Source organism: Anopheles merus, chromosome 3L (assembly GCF_017562075.2).
Source record: "Anopheles merus strain MAF chromosome 3L, AmerM5.1, whole genome shotgun sequence".
Classification (NCBI taxonomy): Eukaryota; Metazoa; Arthropoda; class Insecta; order Diptera; family Culicidae; genus Anopheles; species Anopheles merus.
In genome coordinates, this window is record NC_054085.1 from 31,038,237 (window position 1) to 31,060,603 (window position 22,367).

The 22,367-nt window shown below is 47.6% G+C and overlaps 1 protein-coding gene across 1 annotated transcript; it reads right to left on the reverse strand.

Annotated features, from left to right (window-relative positions):
- Positions 1-163: 163 nt before the first annotated feature.
- On the reverse strand, positions 164-20,818 carry LOC121599622 (fatty acyl-CoA reductase wat-like). Its single transcript, XM_041927567.1, is given in 11 exon segments — positions 164-1,144; positions 1,219-1,476; positions 1,646-1,897; positions 1,998-2,196; positions 12,239-12,348; positions 12,452-12,536; positions 12,539-12,722; positions 12,811-12,933; positions 13,045-13,160; positions 19,003-19,284; positions 20,491-20,818. Coding segments are annotated over 10 exon segments (1,584 nt in total). The 5' UTR covers positions 19,172-19,284; positions 20,491-20,818; the 3' UTR covers positions 164-1,056.
- Between the last annotated feature and the right edge of the window lie 1,549 nt (positions 20,819-22,367).

Genomic DNA, 22,367 nt, shown 5'->3' on the forward strand with positions numbered 1-22,367 from the left:
ATGTTACTTGGATGTCTTCACATCGGATGATCAGTTGTTCAGAAGTGAGTTGTGAGAGAGAGAGAGAGAGAGAGAGAGAGAGAGAGAGAAAAAAAAAGAAAGACAGATATATAAAGAAAGAAATAAGAAAGGAGAGAGAGAGAGAGATAGAGCAAAATCATGCTTTAATGTTTTGTACGCACTTTATTTGATTATTGGTAAAAGTCGTTTGCATTTCACATACTTGTACAAAGATTCGCTTACTCACTAGCAAACCTTCAAAGTCGGCCCATATTAATAACGGTCACTTATGTTCGGTACGATCTCGCACTACGCAATCCCGTCATTCCAATCCAATCACATATCCAAACGCTACTACTACTACTACTGCTACTACTAAAATGGTAATAAAATAGAAAACTCAACCACAAACAACAAAAGCTACTGCAAACCCTTAGCGACCTGTGTGTATGGTGGTACATATCTTGTGTGTTATGGTTCTATAAGCCCTGCCTCGATGCAATATGGATAACGTTTGTGTATACCAAGCTGTAGTATGTAGCAGAAAGAAAACAAAACCAACTCTTATGTGAAAAAAGGTAAAGCATATTCCCTTTCCCTGCTCTAGAGTATTAGTGGTGGATGAGTTCTACTTGATGGAAATTGATTGGTTCACGCCGGGGCCCGTGGACGTGCGATAAGAGTACTCGTATTCTCTGTACTACCACACCGTTTCTTACGCGTCTATGTCTGTCTTAACTTAATCCTAACTTCTACCGAACTGCTTGAAATCGGCATGCGCGGCTCTCGCTTGAGTTGCGTTTCACGCAAGGTCCTGCTAAATGTACAACTTCAAATTGATGCATTGCAAATGCAGCATTCGCTCGTCCTTGTCCAGCTCGGTGTGTGCAACGCAACGCGGTAGTTGCAGCATAAATAGCATATCTGTCGCTTTGTCTTCCTTTCCCTTTACTTCTGGTGAAATACCTTACATTCTATGCAGGTAGTACATACACCTACTATATATATATATATAAAGCCAGCAAAACTGTACGGTTGAGCGATTGTGCCGCCCGCTTAGCTCATCATACCCCAAACGGACATGATCAGCTTGTAGAGCAGCAGCAGCACGACCACCTTCGTGGCCTGATGTACCCAGTAGAGGCTGGAAACAGAGCACAAAAAGCTCATTAGAATTGAAACCAGAAATATGTGCGTCGCCAAACCGTTTTCGCTTACCGATTCCAGCGCACCACCGCCTGCGGGACGGTTTCCATCGGATCGTTCAGCAGGTACCGGCGGATGCCGCAGAAGTACTGCTCCAGGAAGTAGTCCCAGTTGATCTGGCGCATGTCGAAGAAGAACAGCTTCTGGTCCGCGCTCGACAGCTTGCGCCACAGCCCGTTCATGTTGTCCATCTTGAACTCCCACTCGCGCATCGAGAAGTACTCGATCACGTCCATAAAGCGGTGAATCTTCTTGTAGCTTCGCAGCAGCCTGCAAAAGGTGTGGAGTTGATGAGTTCGTTTCGTAAGCTGTTCGCGCATCATTTGCATACACATCGGAATATCTCTGGCAGTGGACCATTTGTCATGGTTCCCTCTAGACCCTTAAACACACCCATCGCAGATATTCCCCATCCCCTCCTTCACCCCTTCACACGTACCTCGGTTTGCGACCAATCAGCACCGCTATGATGTCACAGACGACGGCGGGCGCATAGTGCAGGAAGATGATGGACAGATAGTGCAGCACAATGTTCGGGTTGCTCGCGTAGCACAGGTACCAGATCGCCTTCATCGTCGGGTACATCGAGCCAAACTTGATCGTGGTGTGCGTAAAGTCGCCCCAGGTGATGCAATTGTTCGGCTCAGTGCAGAAGTTGTAGATTGGAATTTCCGGATCGGGCAGGATCTCGCTGCAAAAAAGATATAAAATTGAAAGTGATGTTGAAATCCAGTTTTTTTAGCGTTGATCAAGCAAAGCTTGGCTTGGATCTCCCGGGCCGGACTACTTACGTTCGGAACCGCTCGGCAATGTCCCAGGCGGATGAGATGATACCGTTGACGCACAGATCGACCGGAACCATGTTGGCGACCTTGGTCGGGTCGGCCCGCAGCGTCCGCAGTACACCGGTTCCGGCGCCGGCAATCACCCCGGTCGGGCCGTAGAAGTTGTCGATCCATCCCGGCACCGGCTCCTGGTAGGTGGCAATGACTGTTGGCAGGGAGAAAAAGAAGAAGAAGAAGAAGAAGGAAAAATCAATTTTCAATCGTTCATTTTTTATCTAGGTCGTCACACCCACACCCGATTGGGAAGAATTCCTCTTTCCAAAACTTTCGCCCAATTTCGCTTTCACATGGCGTGCGCACGAAGCTCGTGCGCATACGCCATAGTGTCGCTTGAAAGAATCGTGCCCGCCACCATTCTGCGGGGTGTGCGCGCGTGGTTCCAATTCAGTGGCACCAATTGTTTGGCCCGATCGACCCGGGACCGATTCGGGCACGTGCACGTGGGGCTTAACGTGGTGAGTTATGCCCGTCACGTGCTCGGGGAAGCTAATGAGCCAATATCAGTGCCTACTTTCCCTCTGCCCCTGAGCTGTTTGCTGGACTTTAAGGTGGGAGTGTGTGTGTGTGTGCTGACCCGCTACTACACACCGCGCGACCATGGCCATCATGGTGGGTCATATTATGCTTGATGCGCATCTAAAACCTTCAAATCGCTCGCTTGTGCGCCCCGTTTCGCGGTTAAACTTGACATTTCGTCTGTGGTGCGAATTTCGCCCGATAACGACGGCTTCATATGCATAAAAACATATTCCATCCATCCTCGGCAGAAGCTGCTGGGTTCGGTTTCGGTGCCGTTCCGGTCCCGGTGGTAGACGGTTTTGCTCAAGGTTAACATATGCGTTTAACTGTTGCCAAAAACCCCTTTACCGGGGCGGACGGTTGACATTGGTGGAGGGAGAATCGATCGGTGCGAAAAAAAAAATCGGCGACTCCCCGGCCGGCCTGCTTGGACGACCGAATTTTGTGGAATGGAGGAACACAAAATTTGCGTACTGAACCAGTTTTGCGATAGTAGGCGACGACGATACGGTTACCTTCACCATCATCCCCCGGAGGCCGTCTACATCGGGGGTGGTAAAAGCAGCAGTCCAAAAACATCCCTCACCACACAAAAAAAAAAAAACCGCAAAGACACTGAAAACCGTTCTAACACGTTGGAGAACATTCCAAGTTCCGTTGCAGAATTTTCCAATTCATTGTTCTTTTCTTTTTGCAGCGGAACCGCAAGAATGAACAAAATCCACACCAGCAGCAGTTTCTCCGCTGCGTGTCATCGCCGTCACAATCGGACGTCCAATTCTGGACGAAGCGCGTAACGGCTTGAAGGGCAGCGTCGTGTCGTGCAGCATGAGCCTGACTCCCCAGCAAAGCATTGGCGGACGTCGTGTTGAAATGACCGGCTCGACCCATCGATACATACCAATTAGTTCACGCTCGTACGGTGCCGAAATTGCGACACTTGCAAAACCCAGCCAAAGCAAAGCACACTGCGATGCGTCGCCGTACAGTGTCTGTGCACAGTTTCGGAGCGTGGCTTTGTCTATGTGTGTATGGGGCCATTTGGCCCCTTTTATGTGACGAGTCGGCAACGTCCATTCGGCGGGGCGTATGCATTGTTGTTTGCTGTCGCTTGGTGCACACAGGCCTCAGCTCTGCAAAAGGCCGGCCGTTTGGGAAGCGAGCGACACGTTGGGAGCGACACGTTGTGCGGCCCAGCCTTTGGAGCAGCCCGGCGATGGATGCGTCACCATCCACACTGGCCGCCTATTATTGACTCACGCAAAAGGGACGGCAAACGGTTGTGCAAAATCTGCCCAACGCTCCCTAGCGGTTCATCGATGGGGACATCGTGGGCAAACGACCTCACCGCGGTGTGTGTGTTACACGCGCGTTCGTAATCACTTGACCGACCCGCGTGTGCTATCGCGGACCGTCATCGCCATCACGCGTGAGTCCTTCGTGAAAGTGGATGCACGGCTGCAGGGGGGGGTTTGGCATGTTTGCTTGCGATGTACGATGCTCATTTATCGCCCCGGTTTTCGGTACACACGCGCTGGTACAATATTGACTTTTTTTCCGTTTTGCTCGGGAGACACCAATCGGGTCCGGCCGGCCGGTAGCGCGGACGCTCCCGAGGACAGAGCAGCTCGAAGCCGTGTGGCTCGGTTGAAGGTGTTCTTCTCTCTTGACATGATTTGGGTGCTTGGATGAGTGGGCTGCTGCTTGTGTCGTAGAAACTAGCGCCGCTGGTTGCTAATGGCATCCAACGGGCAGCCGAATCTTTCGAAGGTCGCCGGATTTGCGCTTGCGGTTTTAGGTTTTACGACTTACTTTCCTAATTCCGGTGACTTAGCGTGGGATTATTTGCCACATATATGTTTTGTTTATTTTACCACCAAAGCCACCCGAAATCAAATCTTTGGTCAATAGAATGTTTGCAATAAATCGATTCTGTTAACAGCGCTACGGGATCAAGGTAGGTCGTCGTTATGTATCATGTGAGGAATGTGAGTTGGTCAGCAGAGGACTTAACTGAATCTGCAGAAATGGTCCAATGCAACAGCTCAAAAACTTCACACCTGTGGGTTCAAGACAGTTCGTTCTGCATCAAGCAGACACGGTGTGTCCTCGACTTTACTCTGCAGTGAAAACGGGAAGACTTTCGTATGAACTTGACTTGAGTCACAGTTTGTCTACTTCTCGATTATATTCGTCATCTATTGGCGACATTGTTATTTATTGGAACATTAACTTTTTAGTCGAGCTATTATTAAAATGGTTTTTGTAGGACTTTTCGTCGGTGTTGTTTGTTTGTTGGGTTGATTATGTGTCATTAATTTGTTCACTCATAAAGATCTGTACGGAATATTTTGGGATATTTTTGGGGCATTGAAAGGAAATACCAACGACATCGGTCGGGTATAAGTTGTCTAGTAGTTTCAGATAGGTTAAATGTCTGGGTCATATTGAGGCCACAATAAATTTATATTTTTTTGTACACATAACCCATTTTCAGGAACAGATACTGTTGAATAAATGTCCAGATCAAATATTATGCCAAAAATTCAAATCGGATTTAAAAAGATCTGAACTCTCCTGTGGCACTCACAGTTTTTCCTGAGGAACATTGTGCAGTTAAGAGAACTTACGGGGTTTTCCAAATCACTTTCGTATGTGCACATCAAGATTCATCTCCTCCAAGATGTTTCTCCAGTTCTTGTTCCAGTTCTTATGCCTGATTTTCAACTCCATTACAAAGAACTGTCAAACTGAAACCAGCTTGAGACGCGTTGAAAATCATGTGGAAGAACTGGAACGTTATTGTGAAGCAAATACAAAAAGTTGGAAAACGCTGTAATTTTTGCAGATCTTTCTCGGGACATTTATTCTTTTGGCGAGTTGAAACTGTCATGACAAAAAGGTTTAATCACCGTAGTTAATCATCTAGAGCAGAGGCCTCCAAACTTTTCAGCTCGCGGGCCGCATTGCTTCAAAAATAACTATATTGAGAGCCATTTGACGCTACCTTTACTGATGAGGGAACGTTTAAATCTCGTTTTTATAACAAAATATTAACGATATTTGTACAGTTTCGTATTACTAAAGCTTGATTTTTGTCTAAGAAAAGTAAAAAATACATTTTTATTTGAAAAAGTCATAATAACGTAATATTTATATTAACTCTGGCAAAGTCATTGTGAGCCGCATTATAAGCTCTTGAGGGCCGCATGCGGCCCACGGGCCGTAGTTTGGAGACCCCTGATCTAGAGTTATCCTGGCCCTTTGACACCTTGTTTGTTGCTACAAATTTCATATCTTTTGGATCGATCTTTCTGGCTTGATTACAAGAAATCATCCACAAAGATTGTATTCATGATAATTATCTGATGGATATAAATACAGAAAGCAGCAAATTTGTCAAATTCCAATTATGATTAATGTTAAAGACACGAGGCTGAACTTTCGCGGCTTATATGAGTCTTTTAGACAAAATAATATGTAACATATCCAAAATGGCCTGTTGTAATTTATTTGATATTTTTTAAACAAAAACTCAATTTGCATAATTCCTTCAATAACTTCCAAGCTGCTACACTCACACTATCAGCTGGGTTGGGGTTTCACGTTTCGGTTAACACCTCCCCCAGTCACCAACAAACAAAAACAGTGCCAAATGTAACTGGAATACAATTAAGCAAAAGTGTGTGCAATCGCATCGCAATGGCCGTCGGTAATCAATCTCGAACCCACCAGCCCGGGCACAATGTGTCATTCGACTGTGTGTGTGTGTGTGCAGCTCGGAACGCACTCAGAAGCAGCAGCACACTGCACAAACAGTGCGCCAACCGCTTTCGGTTCGGTCGGACAACACCAGACGGGGACAGGTTGCCGACGACAAGACGGGTACAGGCTACGGGTACCCCGACCGAGTGATTGTATAATCAAACATATGCACCGGCCGTGGGACAAGTGCCGTGCGCACCATGATGCAAGCCAGGCCAGGCCAGGCCAGCGGATCGGTTTTGGTGATGGTGATAGCAGTGACCCGCGCGTCAGAAGCGTCCACCGGGCTGGCACGCTGGCAAATGCTGTAATTTTTGGCCAAACTCTATGCGACTGTGTGTGTGTATTTGCGCGTTATTACGGTGACCGGTCGGCTTGGGCAACTGCGGGACATAATCTCGATCGTGCCCGGGTAATCACTACCGGTTTATGGGCTGAATTATGCGCTAGAAAACGAGTGTGAGCGATCTGCATTGAACGGCAGCGGTGATCATTGGCAGGCTGGTTTGATGTTTGCAGTTATTACAATAACAAAAGCCATTTAACCATCAAACACCAAGCCCACCAAGTAACGAGTTTGAGTGCTTAAACAACCCGGCTAAGGCTGACACTGTTTGCGGAAGCAAACAATCGACACCGTTTTCACCGAAGGTGACGATCAACATGGTGGTGGCGATCGCGTCATGTTTGAAAAGCTTCGGCCAGTCGTCGCACCTTAATTTGCTAAATCGCTATTGCTGTTTGACGTTGTTTTAGGACACTTTCCGTTAATATCCGGGTGTCGCTGTTATTTGTTTCACGTTTTGCGAAGGGAAAATATTTGCGACCCCGCACGGTCGGTCGGTCTGGAGTTCACACTTCCGTCAACATAAAGTTCTAGCGGCGGTGCCCGGCAAGCAAAGCAAGCAAGCAAAGCGAAGCAACAAAAAGTAATCCCTTTTTCATGGCTGTTTGGAGGAAATTTAATGCTGCTCGAATGACGTCAGGGAAGCAAAACAGTGTCGCAAACAAGTGAAGCAGTTTAGTTCCTGGTAACCTAGAAACAATTCCACCATTGTGGCACGAGGGCAGTATTCAAATGAAGCCTCATCACTAAGCCACGAGGCATGTTTTGCTTGATAAAGCTTTTATAGGGCTGCTGCATGTTGCCGGCGCTTGATTTAATTGTTCAAAGTCACGCCGGATTAAGTAGCTAATCGAGCATAACAAAGTCACCGGGGTCGTGCCGGGGCTGCTGTTCCTCACTTTGTTGAACAATAAGCGATCAGTACACACGCGCATAAAACGGAGCGTTTTATACGATTTTCTCACCCTGCTCCTTTGCATGAGGCCGGTTCCGCCATGCGTGACAATGGTAGTAAACGAACCTACCCAACATCATACTAATCATCGTGCTGCGGGGAGGCGGGCTATTTTTGCGACCGGCGGTAATTAATTGCCATCGTTTAACTACTGCGATGAGCGATATATGGGGTGGGGGGTTGTATATTTTTTGTTGTTGTACACCCAACTCTTCAATCCCAAACACTTGATTTGCCCGAGGCGCTTGGGTTTTGCGGTGTTGTTTTTGTTCTCTTAGATGACCGAAGCACTAAAAGCAAACAACTACAAAAAAGCCCCCAAACGGTGGTAAACATTTATGAATGAAACTGTCGTTCGGTTGAGGGGTTGGGGCGTGTGTAGTGTACGCTGGGTGAAGTGGGTGATTACTGTGGTGAGGCGTGTTGTTGTTGTTGTTGTTGTTGTAGCCAACGGGTATGGGAACCAAAAGTGTTAGGAGGCGGTTTTTACATCATTATGCTTTTTTTTTGTTCGGAAGATTGCTTTGAATGTCTTCATTAAAGCATGCCATGACACCTTTAGTGTGTCTGTGTGTTTTTTTTTATATGAAAGCTCGCGTGACTGGGGATAATTTTGATTTTGTTTACATTCTGACGGGCATTTTTTTTTATTTTGGAAAGATCATTCAACCGCGCTTCAAATTAAAGGTGCCCTTAATATGTTTGTAATTATGATGTTTATCTAACGAAGCTGGATTATCGTCTTGTTTTTAAATTTGACATGAGACAAAATTTGTCTACTTGAGCCCATACATTGTGACCATTTCTTGCAGCTGAATCGTAGTTTTTTTTTTCGAAAGACAGAAAGACGTAGAAAGACAGTATTTTCTTGAGTTAGGCGGGTTATTGAAGCTGCTGGGAGCAAATTGGAGTTTGTTGGAGCAATATGTTCTGATTTGATTTAGGAATTGTCCAGTGTCAAATCAATTGTCTACCAATATCAACAAAATTTTCCGTATATGATATGCATTTTAGGCGCAAATTGTGATATTCAACTTCAGCTCATATTCGTTGAAGTAGTCCTCACATTAACCTTTTAACTCGAGAACCGACAGGACGCAAAATTGCATCAGTAGTTGAGCTATTGCACAATATGATGTGTGTGTGTGTGTGTGTGTGTGTGTGTGTGTGTGTGTGTGTGTGTGTGTGTGTGTGTGTGTGTGTGATTGTTCCCATTTTTTCCCTTTGTGTTTAAAGCCGGGATATCATCAAATATGGATCAAAATTTAAATTATTGAAGATCGGGATTTAACAATTTCTTTTTGTTTTCAACCATCAAAAAATGAGCATCAAAAAGAAGCTTTCTTTTACACAAATCCGGTCTATAAGGGTTTTCCACAAATTCTACACCTTCTTCTTCTTCTTCTTCTACTTCTTCTACTTCTTCTATTCTTCTTTCTTCTTCTTCTTCTATCTCTTCTTCTTTCTTCTTCTTTTCTTCTTCTTCTTCTTCTTCTTCTTCTTTCTTCTTCTTCTTCGATTCTTGTCTTCTTCTTCTTCTTCTCTTCTTCTTCTCTTCTTCTTCTTCTTCTTCTTCTTTTCTTCTTCTTCTTTTCTTTTTATTTGACAAAATCAAACCGTAGTCGGTCAAGGCCTGCCAAACCCCATTCATAAGCTCAGCTATCTGTGTAAACCTGGTAGGTTCCTCATCCGGTTCCCCAAAAAAAACTGGTTTGTGAGAAAAACTTGTTACTTCGGGAGTAGAAATGTTTAGGGAACGATTTTTATGTAAACCATTCCCGCACTAGTTGCGCCCGGGTGATGACCACACTCTTTGGGGCTAATGCTTCGTGATCTTTTCGGTATTAATTCCTTCATACTAACGCTACATTAACGGATGTTAAATGCAGAATGTCAGGTCCAGGATCATGATGATGGACGAACATGTAAACGTTTGCTGCTGCTTGGAGTCTAGCTTGTAGCAGGATTTCTCAGCTCAGTTTAATCACTCTTTGTAACCGGACGAATCAAACCAACATTTTTATGCGCATAAATGACCAACATATTGAAGCAACCGGTTCGAACCGGAACCAATCAACACTCAATGCATTGCAAACCACTAATCAAAACGTATGCAAAGCAGCCACAGCCATTTAATGCCTTTATTTGTTCTACACACCAAACAAAAAACCCCATCGCAGAAGATATGCTTTACAAGGATAGCAGTTATGCTCTGCTCTGCTCATCGCGGACCGTGACCTTTCCCATAAAAAAAATAGAGAGCCAGCCGCTGCGCCGAATACAGGCCGTCCTTGAGCAAACCCGATCGCCGGATCGTCGGGTGGCGTAAATTGACGGTCAATTTAATCGTTAGCATCTGCCGCCCAGAGCACCGCGTTTGCTGTCCCGCAAATTAGGCAGTGCGCATAGAAGGGGGGTTAAAAACGAGCAACCGTTCGATCAGGGACGATCGATTGCAATTTGAAGAAATGCGCATTACCGCTGACAGACTAATTGTTCGCAGTAAGGAGCGCCATTCTCAAGGAAAGCTCAAGTGTTAGGATAATTGTGCCTTCGCGCGTACACGCCTATAATGATTGGGGAGGTAGGGTCATGGAGTGTCAGCGTTAGAGATCTAACCTTGGTTTGATAGAGCACGCACACTGCGGTGGGCTCTGAAAAAAAAAACAAAAAAGTCGACGCGGAAGACTGTCTAACGCGTTGGACAAACAGTCATAAATCATCGCTGCGCGGATATGGCGGCGGCGGCGGCGACAATTAGGACGGCAACTCCCCGCCCCCTGGGTCGCTGGTAAGGCCAGATGTAATAACCATTACCTCAAACACATGGTACGCAGGGCAAATCCCGCACCGACACAAAAGTGCACTAAACAACTTCCTCCGAAAAAGTCACCCCCAAAAATACGTAACGCGCGTCAAATTATCGATCCTTCACTAAACGCCAAAGTCTGTATGGTTTCCGCCACTGGCCCAGAGGTAACCAGCAGCATCAACAAACGGCTGCGCTGAAGATGTGGTTGCATCATACGCACCGGGAGGAAAAACAGGCTCTCTTTGGAGGAGGCCGTTTGTGCGTTTTTTTTTTTTGGACACGTTCACCCCGACCGTTCCCGCGCCCGTTTTCAATGTCAATGGCAGGCGGGCAGCAGGTAACGGCGCAACGAAAACAACGTTCAGGTTTCGGATGTGGCCACCGCCACAAGCTGTTTTTTTTTGTACGGGGCTGACGCGTGTGGCCTGTACGCGTCTACGTGATCTCTAACGGCAGAGATGGTGAAAGATGGACATGATGCTGACCGCGAGAGGAGGAGGATGATGATGATTGTTGCTTGTTTGAATTGTAAGTACCATCGACCGTCAAGGTTGATCGAGGTCTGTGCGCCTGTGTGCTTACTAGAACGTCACGTGTTTTCGCGTTTGGCCGCCTATTGTGTGCTGTAGCCTTCAAGACAACTTAACAGCAGCACTTGAAGGTTTGAAAGTGCTGCACAGCCCAAACCGGGTGAGTCACTTAACGGGATGTGATCGTATGATTGCAGGCTCTGCAGGGATATTATTAAATGCAAACAATAAACACTGCTGCGGTGGCCCTTCCCAGATGTTTGTATTCCAATCCGGTCCGGGTGGACACGTGCCGTTAAGAACAACTCGCCAGAAAGCGCGCACACGGTAATTCTATTCTCGCGCGTTGTTGTTAATTTTCACACCACGTGCTTTTAGGGAATGGACAAACCCTGCAGCGTACTTCCCCGGACAGTCTAATGCAGCAGGTGTAAGATTTGCTAATTTCAGTATCAAGACACCATCACCATTATCGGAGCGGGGAGCAACATAACTGACCAACTCTACGTCAGGAGAAAGTGGCTTAGTTATGCAACGCACAAGAACCTGCCCCCAGAAGGACGCCCTGTCTTCGTTTGCGCCACATCCGTTAGAATCATTATCGGCAACTCCCACCGTGTCAATGTGTCGAAATGTGTCCGCTCTAGCCTCGCCCGAACCATGCATAATGGCGCAACGCAGCAGCCAACCAGTTCGATTGGCGATTAATGCTCAGGCGCTCGCGCTTAGCCAAACGGACGGCGGTGGCGGCTCCGGCGGCAACAAAGTCGCGTCTCCTTCGCGTCCGCGACGACTGGTTTTGCATGCCAATTTCGCCGGCCTTTCTGTGGTCGCGCGACCTTTGGCAATGCGCAAAGACACACAATCATCGCTGGTGCTGCTGCTGCTGTCCGTGGGCTTGAGCATCGAGTGACCATCGGTCGTCGACACGAAGGACACACCTGCTGGTGCGCATTTAGAGTGTGTGGGGCCGGTCGTTGCTGCAAGTGCAGCTGCTAGATTAATCTACGCATGATGGCGAAACGACGAACCCTCACTCGGCGAGCAGAACGCGGATATTCGAAAAGGGCTGTTAAGGGAGTAGTTGTTTGTGAAGTGTTTACAATCAACATAGGCGTGTGCCTGCGATGTCACCGATTGCAAACATATTGGCGCGTAATGATGATGATGATCGTGTGATAAAGGTGTACGTCATTGGGCGGTTGTGCAAAATTTCCCGCGCCCGCGCGCGTGTGCAATCAAACAAGCAAAACAACTTACCGATCCCGGGCCGAAACATTCCGACCGGCATGCCGCGGCTGTTTTTGCGCACCACATCCTCGGCGATCGCCTTCGTGAACGTGTACGTGTTGGGCCATTTGTCGAGCAGTCTGTGCATGTACGATGGGGGGGGAGGAAAGAATGACGACGGGTAAAGGCGTATTAGGACAGCTGGGAGAAAACAGATCCCGATTGCGTCACGGAGCTACTTACACCGGGGTGATCTTTTCGATCATGCCGTCGGTGACGCAGTCGGTCAGGTGGATCATCTTTTCCGACTCGAGCGGCGGCTCGTAGACCGCTCGTCGACCACACTCTGCGGGCACTGGGTGTAGGCGGTCGAGACGTAGATGACCGACTTCAGGTGCTTCATGTCGTGGCAGAGGTCCAGCACGTCCCGGCACGCCTTCACGTTGATCTGCATGGCCGTCTTCATCTTCTCATCGAATCGCACCGTGGCGGCTAGATGAAACACGATGTTGACCTGTTTGGGGGTAGAAGAAAAGAAGAAAAGAACGTCACATAAGTGTGTGTCTTCCCCGTGTTTAGCACACTGCGGTCCAAACACATACATTCTCCGTCAGCACTTCACGATCGGACGAGCTGATGCCCAGGCCCGGCTGCATGCAGTCGCCCGCGACGGCGCGAATTTTGTGATCGTACTTCGGACAGGCTTGCTTCATTTTGTCAAACATCTGCGAAATGGGGGAAGCAGGCATACGAACCCGTAAGCGATTAATTGTGGAGGATTTCTTTTTTGTATTTGTTGTATTTATTTAGGTTTTAGGTGCAACGCGCATACTTACAGCATCGTCGAAGATTTCTTCCACCCGCGAAAAGATGTCTTTGCCGCGCTTGCTTCGCACCAGCAGAAAGATGTTCTCGATCCCGGGGCAGCTGGTCAGCAGTTTGTAGATGAGTGCTGGCGATTGATAAGGCGAGAAGGAGAAATAAATATATTAGTCTCTTCAGCAGTCTTTAGTTTGTTGTAAATCGAAAATGCTTTCTTTTTTTGCAAGAGCTGCACGTTTCATGCAGATCAGCTACCACGAAACATGGGTAAAAGTAGATAATTGCAGCTTCTTCATCTCCAAAACGTACGGCGAGAAGAAAGGCCAGCATTGAAAGGCGATAAATTAGCTTGTTCGTGTGAAACTCGCCTATTTTTTATGTCGAATTCGTCGTGTTTTAAAAAGCTTTACAAGCGGAGGACATCTTTTTTGGGGGAAGCACCCCAAAAACCGGCACCGGATGCTGCCCAAGTCAGATGATGATGAGACCTGTCCGCGCTTCCTGTTGCTAAGGGACACCGGAATATGTTGTGAAATAGGTGGCCGAGCGAGGGATAGAAAGAGAGAGAGACATCAAACCATCTTCCCCAAAAAGAAACAGGTTTCGTCACGCACTCTTGGTAGTGCGATCGCTAGTCGTAGCCATGTTTCATGGCGAGGATGAGACCTAATAGAAACGGGTTGAAGATATCGGGCCGCATCGGGAGAATCGGGAAACCTACAAATGTTTCCCCCTGGTCGAACGTCAGACGGTAAGGAGCCGAACGTTTGTCGAACCGAAAACCCGGCACGAGTGCCGTTCCACGCTTGACCCTGAACTAGGCACAGTTGGGGAAGGATCTAGCAAAAGCTTCCCAAAATCATGGCCATCCGTATCCGAATCCCGCCACCGGGAGGCCACGTGCAGGTGTTTGGGAAGACTTTTGTGGACTTTTTTGTGTTTCAACCCCCGGTGGAGGTGTGCTCTCCGAGCACCGAGCACCGATTGGCATATCATTATAAGCTTTCTGCTCGGGATCGTGCGGCTAGACGCGTCTGCCCACCCGCCGAGAGATGCGTCCCCTTTCTTTCGGGTTTGGCACGTTGGCATTCTCTTTGTTTTTTTTTCTTCTCATTTGAATAACTGGTTTGCTTTTTAAACAGCGGATTTATTTGGCTAGTTAATATTGTATAGTTTCTCGCTTGCCGTTTCTCGCTGACACCAGCTTTTCTGCAAACAAAAGTATCATGTGTTACACACAAAGCGCGAACCAGCCGGAACTATACTGGGGACACTAGCATCTAGGGGAGGTACGTATGAGCAAAACATGCGTGCCTTTACCGTGGGTGCAGATCATCCGATAAAATGCCCACGTGTGTGCCTTGAGTGCTTTTGTTTTGCCGTTTTTTTGCTGCTGCTGCTTCTGCTTCTGGGGGAGCTTTTTATGATTGACGACCCGCAAAACCAGTCCGCTGAGTTGGGGTTAATTCTACTAGTTTGTTTTTCTTTTCGGAGAAAAGTCTCAATCTTTGGATGTAAATCCCTTTGCGATCATTTACCATCGGGATGGCAATAAAACTAATCAACAGAAGAGAACAAGCAAGAAGTAGGGTGTAGTATAATGAGCTACATCTTTACACGATGGCTCGGGATCGGATGCAAAGACAGAAGAGCGAAGCGGGTTGTTACCCTAAGCTTAGGATGCGAAATAGCGCATGAGGGCTCTACGCTATTGAAGGGCATTAATCTTTCTCCTTTGCTATCCTGTGTCGGTGAAACGCTACTAAACGGATTCCAACACAACTTCTTGCGCTTGGCGTGCATGGTCGTGCCAATTGGAACGTGGAAAGGCCGTTTGGAAAGGCAATTATCTAATAAACGGGGCGGGGGCCCGTAATCGCCCTTTTGCGACAATAAAATTGATCCTCTCCGATCGATGCCGCGATCGGTTTGGTGAGACAAATAGGGGAAATGGGGGAGGTTCACTTTTGCGGTAAAGATATTTTGTGGGTGATAAAAAGCGGATTGGAAACCGAAAAGAGAGTTACCAATAATGAAGGGTTCGTTTTCGTGCCCTGCATTGAAGTCTTTCGTATATGAGTACACGTGTACTTTGTTGTACACGGGGGCTGTTTTGTTCAGCGTGTGTGCATGTGTGAAAGTGTCGACAAAAATGGGTATGTAGTGTAGTGTGGCTCCTTTTCGCCTCCTCACCCATACACACACACGGCATCTGTGTGTCGCCAATGTTCCGTGCGGTTGCAGCATGCTGCCATCCTACCGTAACCATGGTGCAAATTATGTAACCTGATACCCGTAGGTAGTAGCAGCAGCCAGTCCCTCGGTCTACTTGGATGAACTTTACTCATTTGCGGTGAAAGCTCGGGTGCAGCTCGGGCCCCCCCCCTTTCAAAACATACTCCGGCTCCGGACGGGTCCCAAGCCGCTACCAAGCTGCTGGTGCAGAATAAACAGCTGATTGGTGGTGTGGTGAGTGTTTGGTGAAGCTTTGAAATCAGTTTGCAATCGCCCCTTACCGCCTAGAGAAGCGAGCAAGCCCGTGCCGTGGCAATTCTTGAACCCGAGCGGTGGCTCAACTCAATCGGTGCGGTCAATTGGCTGTGTAGATCGTGCCACCGTGCGAAAACCAGAAATGAAAACCGGGCTGTCGGGGAGTTTTTTTTTTATCGTTTTACAAATTTCCACACCCTTTTCGGTTTTCGTTCCAGGTTTTGAAGTCGACACACGCTGCACTCGTTGCACGGACGGGAACGCTGGAACACTACAGGACGCAGCTGAGTGTAGCAAAGAGGTGCACGGTATGTTTCGTTGGAATTTATATGCATATGTACGTTCGCTTATGGCCAGTACGACTCCGTTCGCGTCCGTTAGTACAGCTGAGGACAAAGTCGGTACGTACGGAGTACGGTATGTTGCGACATAAGCATGTTAGGCCCATGAGTACTTGATCTGCGCCGAGGAAAAGGTGTCAATTCGTACTGAGTTATTTTGTCAATTTATTCGTCTGAACACGTGTGACGTCATACTAGGAAAAAACACGACAAATTGTTTAACATACTAATCAACAGAACAAAACGTCTTTCGTATGGCTACAAGAGCAAAAGAAACTTCTTGGTTGTTGCGGTTTTTGTTTTTGCATAACAATATGCTAAACGGTACCACTCAGCTGTTGCTGTCCCACTCTCAATGCAGCCAATTAGAGCTCATTCACGAGAACATCGGGCGACTGGTAGGAGCACGCACACACACACACACACGTACACGTAACCCGTTGGTGCCAGCATGGCTGCCCAGCACACCGGAGGAAGACAGAAGAATGGGAAGAACGATGGACGTACAACGTGCAGCAGAACACAGAAAAAAAAAGCAACGACCAGAATCGAAATCACGCGCCATTGACCAGCTGCGTGCGAAAAGTCTAGTGCGAATTATATTATTGACCAACGTGCCCGGCCGCCCGCACGTCATCGTTCTCAAGGTGAAGGATTTGCATAAACTCCACCTGTGTTTGCTGTCGTCATTAGGTTTATCGATCGGATGGGGGAATTTTTGGGGAATATTTTGGAGTTTGGTGGCCACAAATAAAAACCCAATTTATTATCCCCGGTGATGAGTGTATCGTTTGGCGTACAGGGAAATACCAATTTGCTGGATGAAAGTTTGGTACTAAGCGCGTGTTCTTTTCCCCTGTTTGATTCCCCCGTTTTAATTGATGGTGGTGAAACAAATTGAAGGTGATTTTCGGGTATAAATGCCTCCCAAAAATTAATTTATTAGTCGCACTAAAGGTCGTTTGCAGATTTCGAATTCTTCTTGAACATTCTGTACAACGGCTACTACCACAAGCAAACGTCGTTATGACGTCTATACGTGAGGGGAAAGTCTGTAAGACGTCTGTAACACAGATTTGTTCGCTCACCTCACCTCAAGATTAAACAAATTGCTAACAATTTGCTTGATCGGTTTTGCGTTCCAGCGCTAACTGTACCTTTTATGGGATGATTCATTTATCATTGGTGTGTCTGTTGACGAAAGCATATTGGATAAGGGCGTCATGTGGTGTAGGACCGCCAAGGATCGTTTTTTGTTTAAACTTGATTAAAAATTCAAAAGCATAAATAGCTTATAGATACTTATAGCTGCCCATTACTGATGTAAACTGGCGGTTAATGTTCAATATCCCAGTACTGCTTTTTTTCGTGTGCAACGCTACCACACACACACTGCTGCCACCGGGTTGGTGAAAGGTAGTTGGACATAGCAAAAAAAGCAAACACCCAAATCACTCAAAGCATCTACGCGCCAGCCTTACCAAATGGCTGAAGCAGCAGCACTGTAAGGAAAGTGATAGTTGTACCATTTCCTCTACGCGCGCGCACACCCTGTATTTGTCGAAAATTCTGTTTGTCGGTCAAGGTGAAGATGAAGCAAAAATCATACCGACGCGCAAAGGTAAACATGCGCCGCGTGGGGCGGTATTTTGCGTTTTACATAACGTTGTACGCGCACCTCCCCCGTTCCAGTGGGTCAGGATCATGAGGAGAGCAAGAGTGAGCGTTGTGGGAGAGAGAGAGAGAGATTGGGGTTCAGGAAGGTTTTTCTGGATACATTGGCATGTAATAATGACCGATAAGAGGGTTCAAGTAAGCGTTTTGAAACGACTCGTTCGTTGAATGGGTGAAAGTTTTAGGCTGCAGTAGGCGCAGCAAATGAAGTACAATACGATTTACGATTTCGATGATGATCGTCGATCGTCGATCGTATGACTGTAGCGGTCTAGTCATCTTCCAAAAACAAATATTGAACCTCATTGACAGCTACAAAATAAAACCCCAAAAAAACCCTCTCATCGAGTTCGTCGCTTGTTCCCAGCGGCAAACCATTACAGCCGATGTGCCGCCGGTAGGGGGATGGAAACTGGGAAAAGACGGTGAAATGTAAACAAAATTCACACGTTCACTGGGGTGGTGCGCGAACGAATGGTAGATTTAAAGGTTGGACGTGGTTTAAGAGAGACGACATAACTCGGGACGCCATTATTTTTGGCGAAATTGTACAGCAAAAAAAAAAGGAAAAAAAAGACACAGACGCAAAGAGAGAGGGTAAAACATTTCAAGGACTGTTTAGCTGCAAGTCGTCGATGGTGAGTTTTATGCGTAATTTAACGTGCCAGTGCAATTGAACGATCAATGCGCCGAGCCGTGCCGTGCCGAGTGCGAGTGTTATATTGCTCACGCACTTGGGTGAAAGGTGGAGCGCGGAGGATCGCTCCGCTGGCCGCTTTGGCCAAGGGTCACCGATTACGTCGTGTGGCCGTCGTGCATTCTTGCCCTGCACATGCGAAATGCAACGGTTCGACCAAAGCTAAATAAAACAAAAATCGCAACTAAATCGCCTCCGGGAGGTCCAATTCGGAGGGTTCGTTTTGTAGTTTTCCCACCCGCACGAAACGAAAAGCCCACCCGAACGGGCAAAAGAATCAATAAAAGCAAACGCCCTTAGGGCGACGTTTACAACACCAAACACAAGCGCGCACACACACACACACACACACACACTCTCGCATGGTGTAATGCAGCGGTGTGTTAAGTAAACATCTATATTAAATATGACGCCCGCCCGAACGGAAACCCGCGGTAATGTTTTTGTACACTGTTTCTTCTTCTTCTTCTTCTTCCTCCGCTTCTGCTTCATGTGCGCACGATCGTTAGGTTGCGCAGATTGTCAATTACAAAGTCGGCCACCTCAATGAGGTCAGCCGGAACATAACAGGGCTGCATAACAAAAGGTGCGCGCAGCGTTGGGTTGGGTTCGCGCGCTTGACGAACCACTAAACGAGCATCCTTTAAGTGTCGCCTTTGCGCAATTGCATTAAAATGCTTGCCGATCGGTTGATACGCAATACGATTTGGGCAAGGATGGCGCAGTGCGCCCTTTAATGTGCGAAATAAAGTTGAGCCTCGTATACTCACTCTTGCCGAGAAATCCGGTTCCGCCCGTAATGAAGACGTTACATTTGTCGTAAAACTGCTGGATGGCGGTAAGCTGCTCATCGATCTTGCCGGTCGTCATCGGGGTCGGCTGGTCCGGTTGGCCACCGGTTTGTGCCAGCGGCTCGTCGTCGTACATGGAAACCGTCATCGTCACGCTGTCACACTGTCACACTGTCATACACACACACAAACACACAGCTTACTTGCAACACTTGGGTTTAGCGGTTGTTCTTCTTTTTGGCAAACTGTAAACTGCACTTTCTGTTGTGATGGGGGAGAAGAGAAAAACAGTCACAGAGTTTAGATGTTTTATCTATGAGCTTTAAAAAAAAGTGATTGCCTTTAAATAAATGTTATGATATCGCTACGGGAAAAATGGGGAAAAGTTCCTATAATTTGGGCCTTTTTTTAACAATACACGCCTTAACCACTACAGCGTCCAGATCATCGTGAAGTCTGCGCTGGAAATCTAACCATCACATCTCACGTGGACACTCTAATCTTTTGCATCTAGCGAGCGTTATTTGCGTTTACATAACAGCTATATTTTGCACGGCATCTGTACCGTGTCCATTGCTATTGCTCAAGAGCCTTAAGACGACGACGTGAGTCGAAACAAGTCCTCCTGGGAAGGAATAATTTCCTACCCCTGGTACTGGTTGTTGCGGATACTTTCCGCACCCAAACCAGCTTGAGATCTATTTTTTTTCTTTTTAATTAAAGCTCTTCGTAGGTGGAGAATGATTATCGCTTCACGTGTGGAACCTGGCCCCACAATCAACTACTGTGTCGCGTGTGTAACTTTGCCTCGGTAGCGGAAGCAGTTGATCGTTACAAGCGGACTCGAGCAAAGGGAGGGCTGTGGATTGTGACACCGTGTCTCGCCGATTGTGATTGGCCATTAAGGCTTTATATGAAGGGTGAACTATTGGCTGCCCTGTACGGAGACAACAATTATCGAACGTATCAATTATAGGATATGCTCGGCCTAGGGTCGACAAGATTGAAATTATCTTCTCACTTCCTTGTGTGCTGCGAGCTGGGCTGTTTAATAGAGGGAAAAAGCGTTTAAATTAAATCCCTACAATGCTAGATTTTAACTGCCGCTTTTAGTGGCTTTAAAGAATGAAAGACTTTGACTTTTGACTTGAAAATTTTGCAAATATTTATCTCACACACACACAAACTAAGAGACACTTCAAATGCTATCATCGCTTATTCCAGTAAGCGATACAGCTGTTTTTTTTCTTTTCGCTTTCCAAAATCCAAATATGTCCATCGTCCTATTATGCACGCGCCACCGTAATCACCGTAATGCACTGTTCACTGTCCCAATCGATTTCCTGTCACGTAAAACTTGGCACAACCAAATTTGATCTCCCCCTTTCCCCCAGACTGTTGCACATGCTGGACAGAACGTTTTCACCGCGTTCTGCACCGTCGTCGTCGTCGTCGTCGGCCACCTACCATCCAACAGGGACACTGCTGTGACTGCTGATCCTCTATCGGTGACGATCGGCTAAAGACTGAAACGGCGAGTACAGTCAGCCGGACGGCACTGCTGCCACACTGGACCCGGACCCGGACCGGCTGTAGAGTGGGTCCGCACGGCACGGCAAAGAAAGCGCGAGCGAGAGCGAATGGAGCAACGCGAGAGCGGGAGAGCGGGAGAGAGCGTACGCGCGTACTGAAGTGCCTCCGAAATCGATCGGATGCGGACTTTTCGGCTGCGGGGTTCGTCACCTGGAACCGCGTGCGAATCTTTGCGTTGCGACCGTTGCGGCCGCTGGTCAATCAAATACTGTGTCGATCGCACGATCGGGGTACACGATTCCCGCAAACGTCGCGCGACATGGTGGTTGGTGAGCCGTTGTTTTTTTTTTTTTTTTGGACACTTCCCTTCCTCGATCAACACCGCACCCAGTACCGTCTCTGGTGTGTGGTTGTATGTGTGTGTGTGTGATTTTTTTGCTGTTGTTGGCGTCGTTAACGGCAGGATCGCGGTCATCTTTTGTCGACTGTCGTGGCTATTGTTGTGGTGTGGATATATGGCTGTGGGAGAGGGAAAAGGAGGGTTGTGAAAGTGGGTAGCAGAAGTTCGGTATACTTAAAGCACTGCAGAAAGAGTGAGAGACGGGTCGCAGCAGCTGTAGTGGAATAGTGCTGCATTTCGTTGGCGGGGGGCGAACTGCGTACTGAGCTGGTGGAGCTTTGACCAGACCCCCCCCCCCCCGGCAGGATCGGACGATCGGTTCATCTTTAATGGATGAATTTTGGTTGGCGAGAGGAGTCGCTCAGTGTGGGTGTGTTTGTGCGTATCAACCAGAAACATATGTTGCTTGCAACAGCCGAAAAAAGCATTGATGCTGATCGTCTGCGTCTACGCATCGCTGGTGAGCAAAATGGACGAGGAGTCGTGGGAAGGGATGGTTAAAGAAAATGAATTTTTAAACAGATAAAAGTTACAAACGTTTGCTGTTCACTTTCGTTTCGGTGGTTTTTCTTCTTTTCCTTTCCCAGCCGCTGGTTCAGATTGCTAACGATTAGATTGCGTCGCTTTGGAGACGAAAGCGACATTTAAGCGACGAACCCTCTCTCCCCTTCGATCACAGCGGTGCGCCGGCGCTTGTTAGCAGAATCGTTGGATTGGTTTGTTTTTCCCTCCTACACCCGCGTGGTGATGTTTGGGTTTGCGTGTTGGGGCTTTTCCCCGTGATTGGCGTACGCGAGTTAAGTTAGCCTCAATGAATCGAGCAAAATGAGGAACGGCGTGTGTGACATCTCGCGCGAGACTTCTCGAGGACGGAATTGGGTCAATATTTGCACGTTACCGCGAGTAGGGACGCACGAGTAGCTCACTAACGCACCTTGCTGCCTATTTATCGTGAGCGGTACAGTACGGGGACCACCAGAGAGCGAATGAAAGAGAAAGAGCCACACAGCATAAATGGTGGGGCCAAACATGATACGATGGGCGAGCAGGTACTGGTGGGAATGCCGAGAGTGTAAGTGAATTGGTAAGTGTCGATGGGTGTACGGATATTATGCTGAATGCTGTTGAAGCACGCGCAGATCCTAAGCAAACTGCTTGAAGAGAGGTTGTTGGCGGGTTGATGATCACCAGCACGGTTGCTGCAATGGCTCTTTAAATGCTGATCGTTGGCAATTGGATGGCGATAGAGGGGTAGCGGAGACGGCAGGGCAGAGGATCACTATCTCTCTGTCTTCGGTTGTTTGGTCCCGTTGGTCTTCGTCGCGATCGAATCGACCGACTCACCGGCTCTCTTGTGGAGCACTTGCGAGCCCCGCACGTGCATTATATAATGGGTTTGTGCTAATGCGCG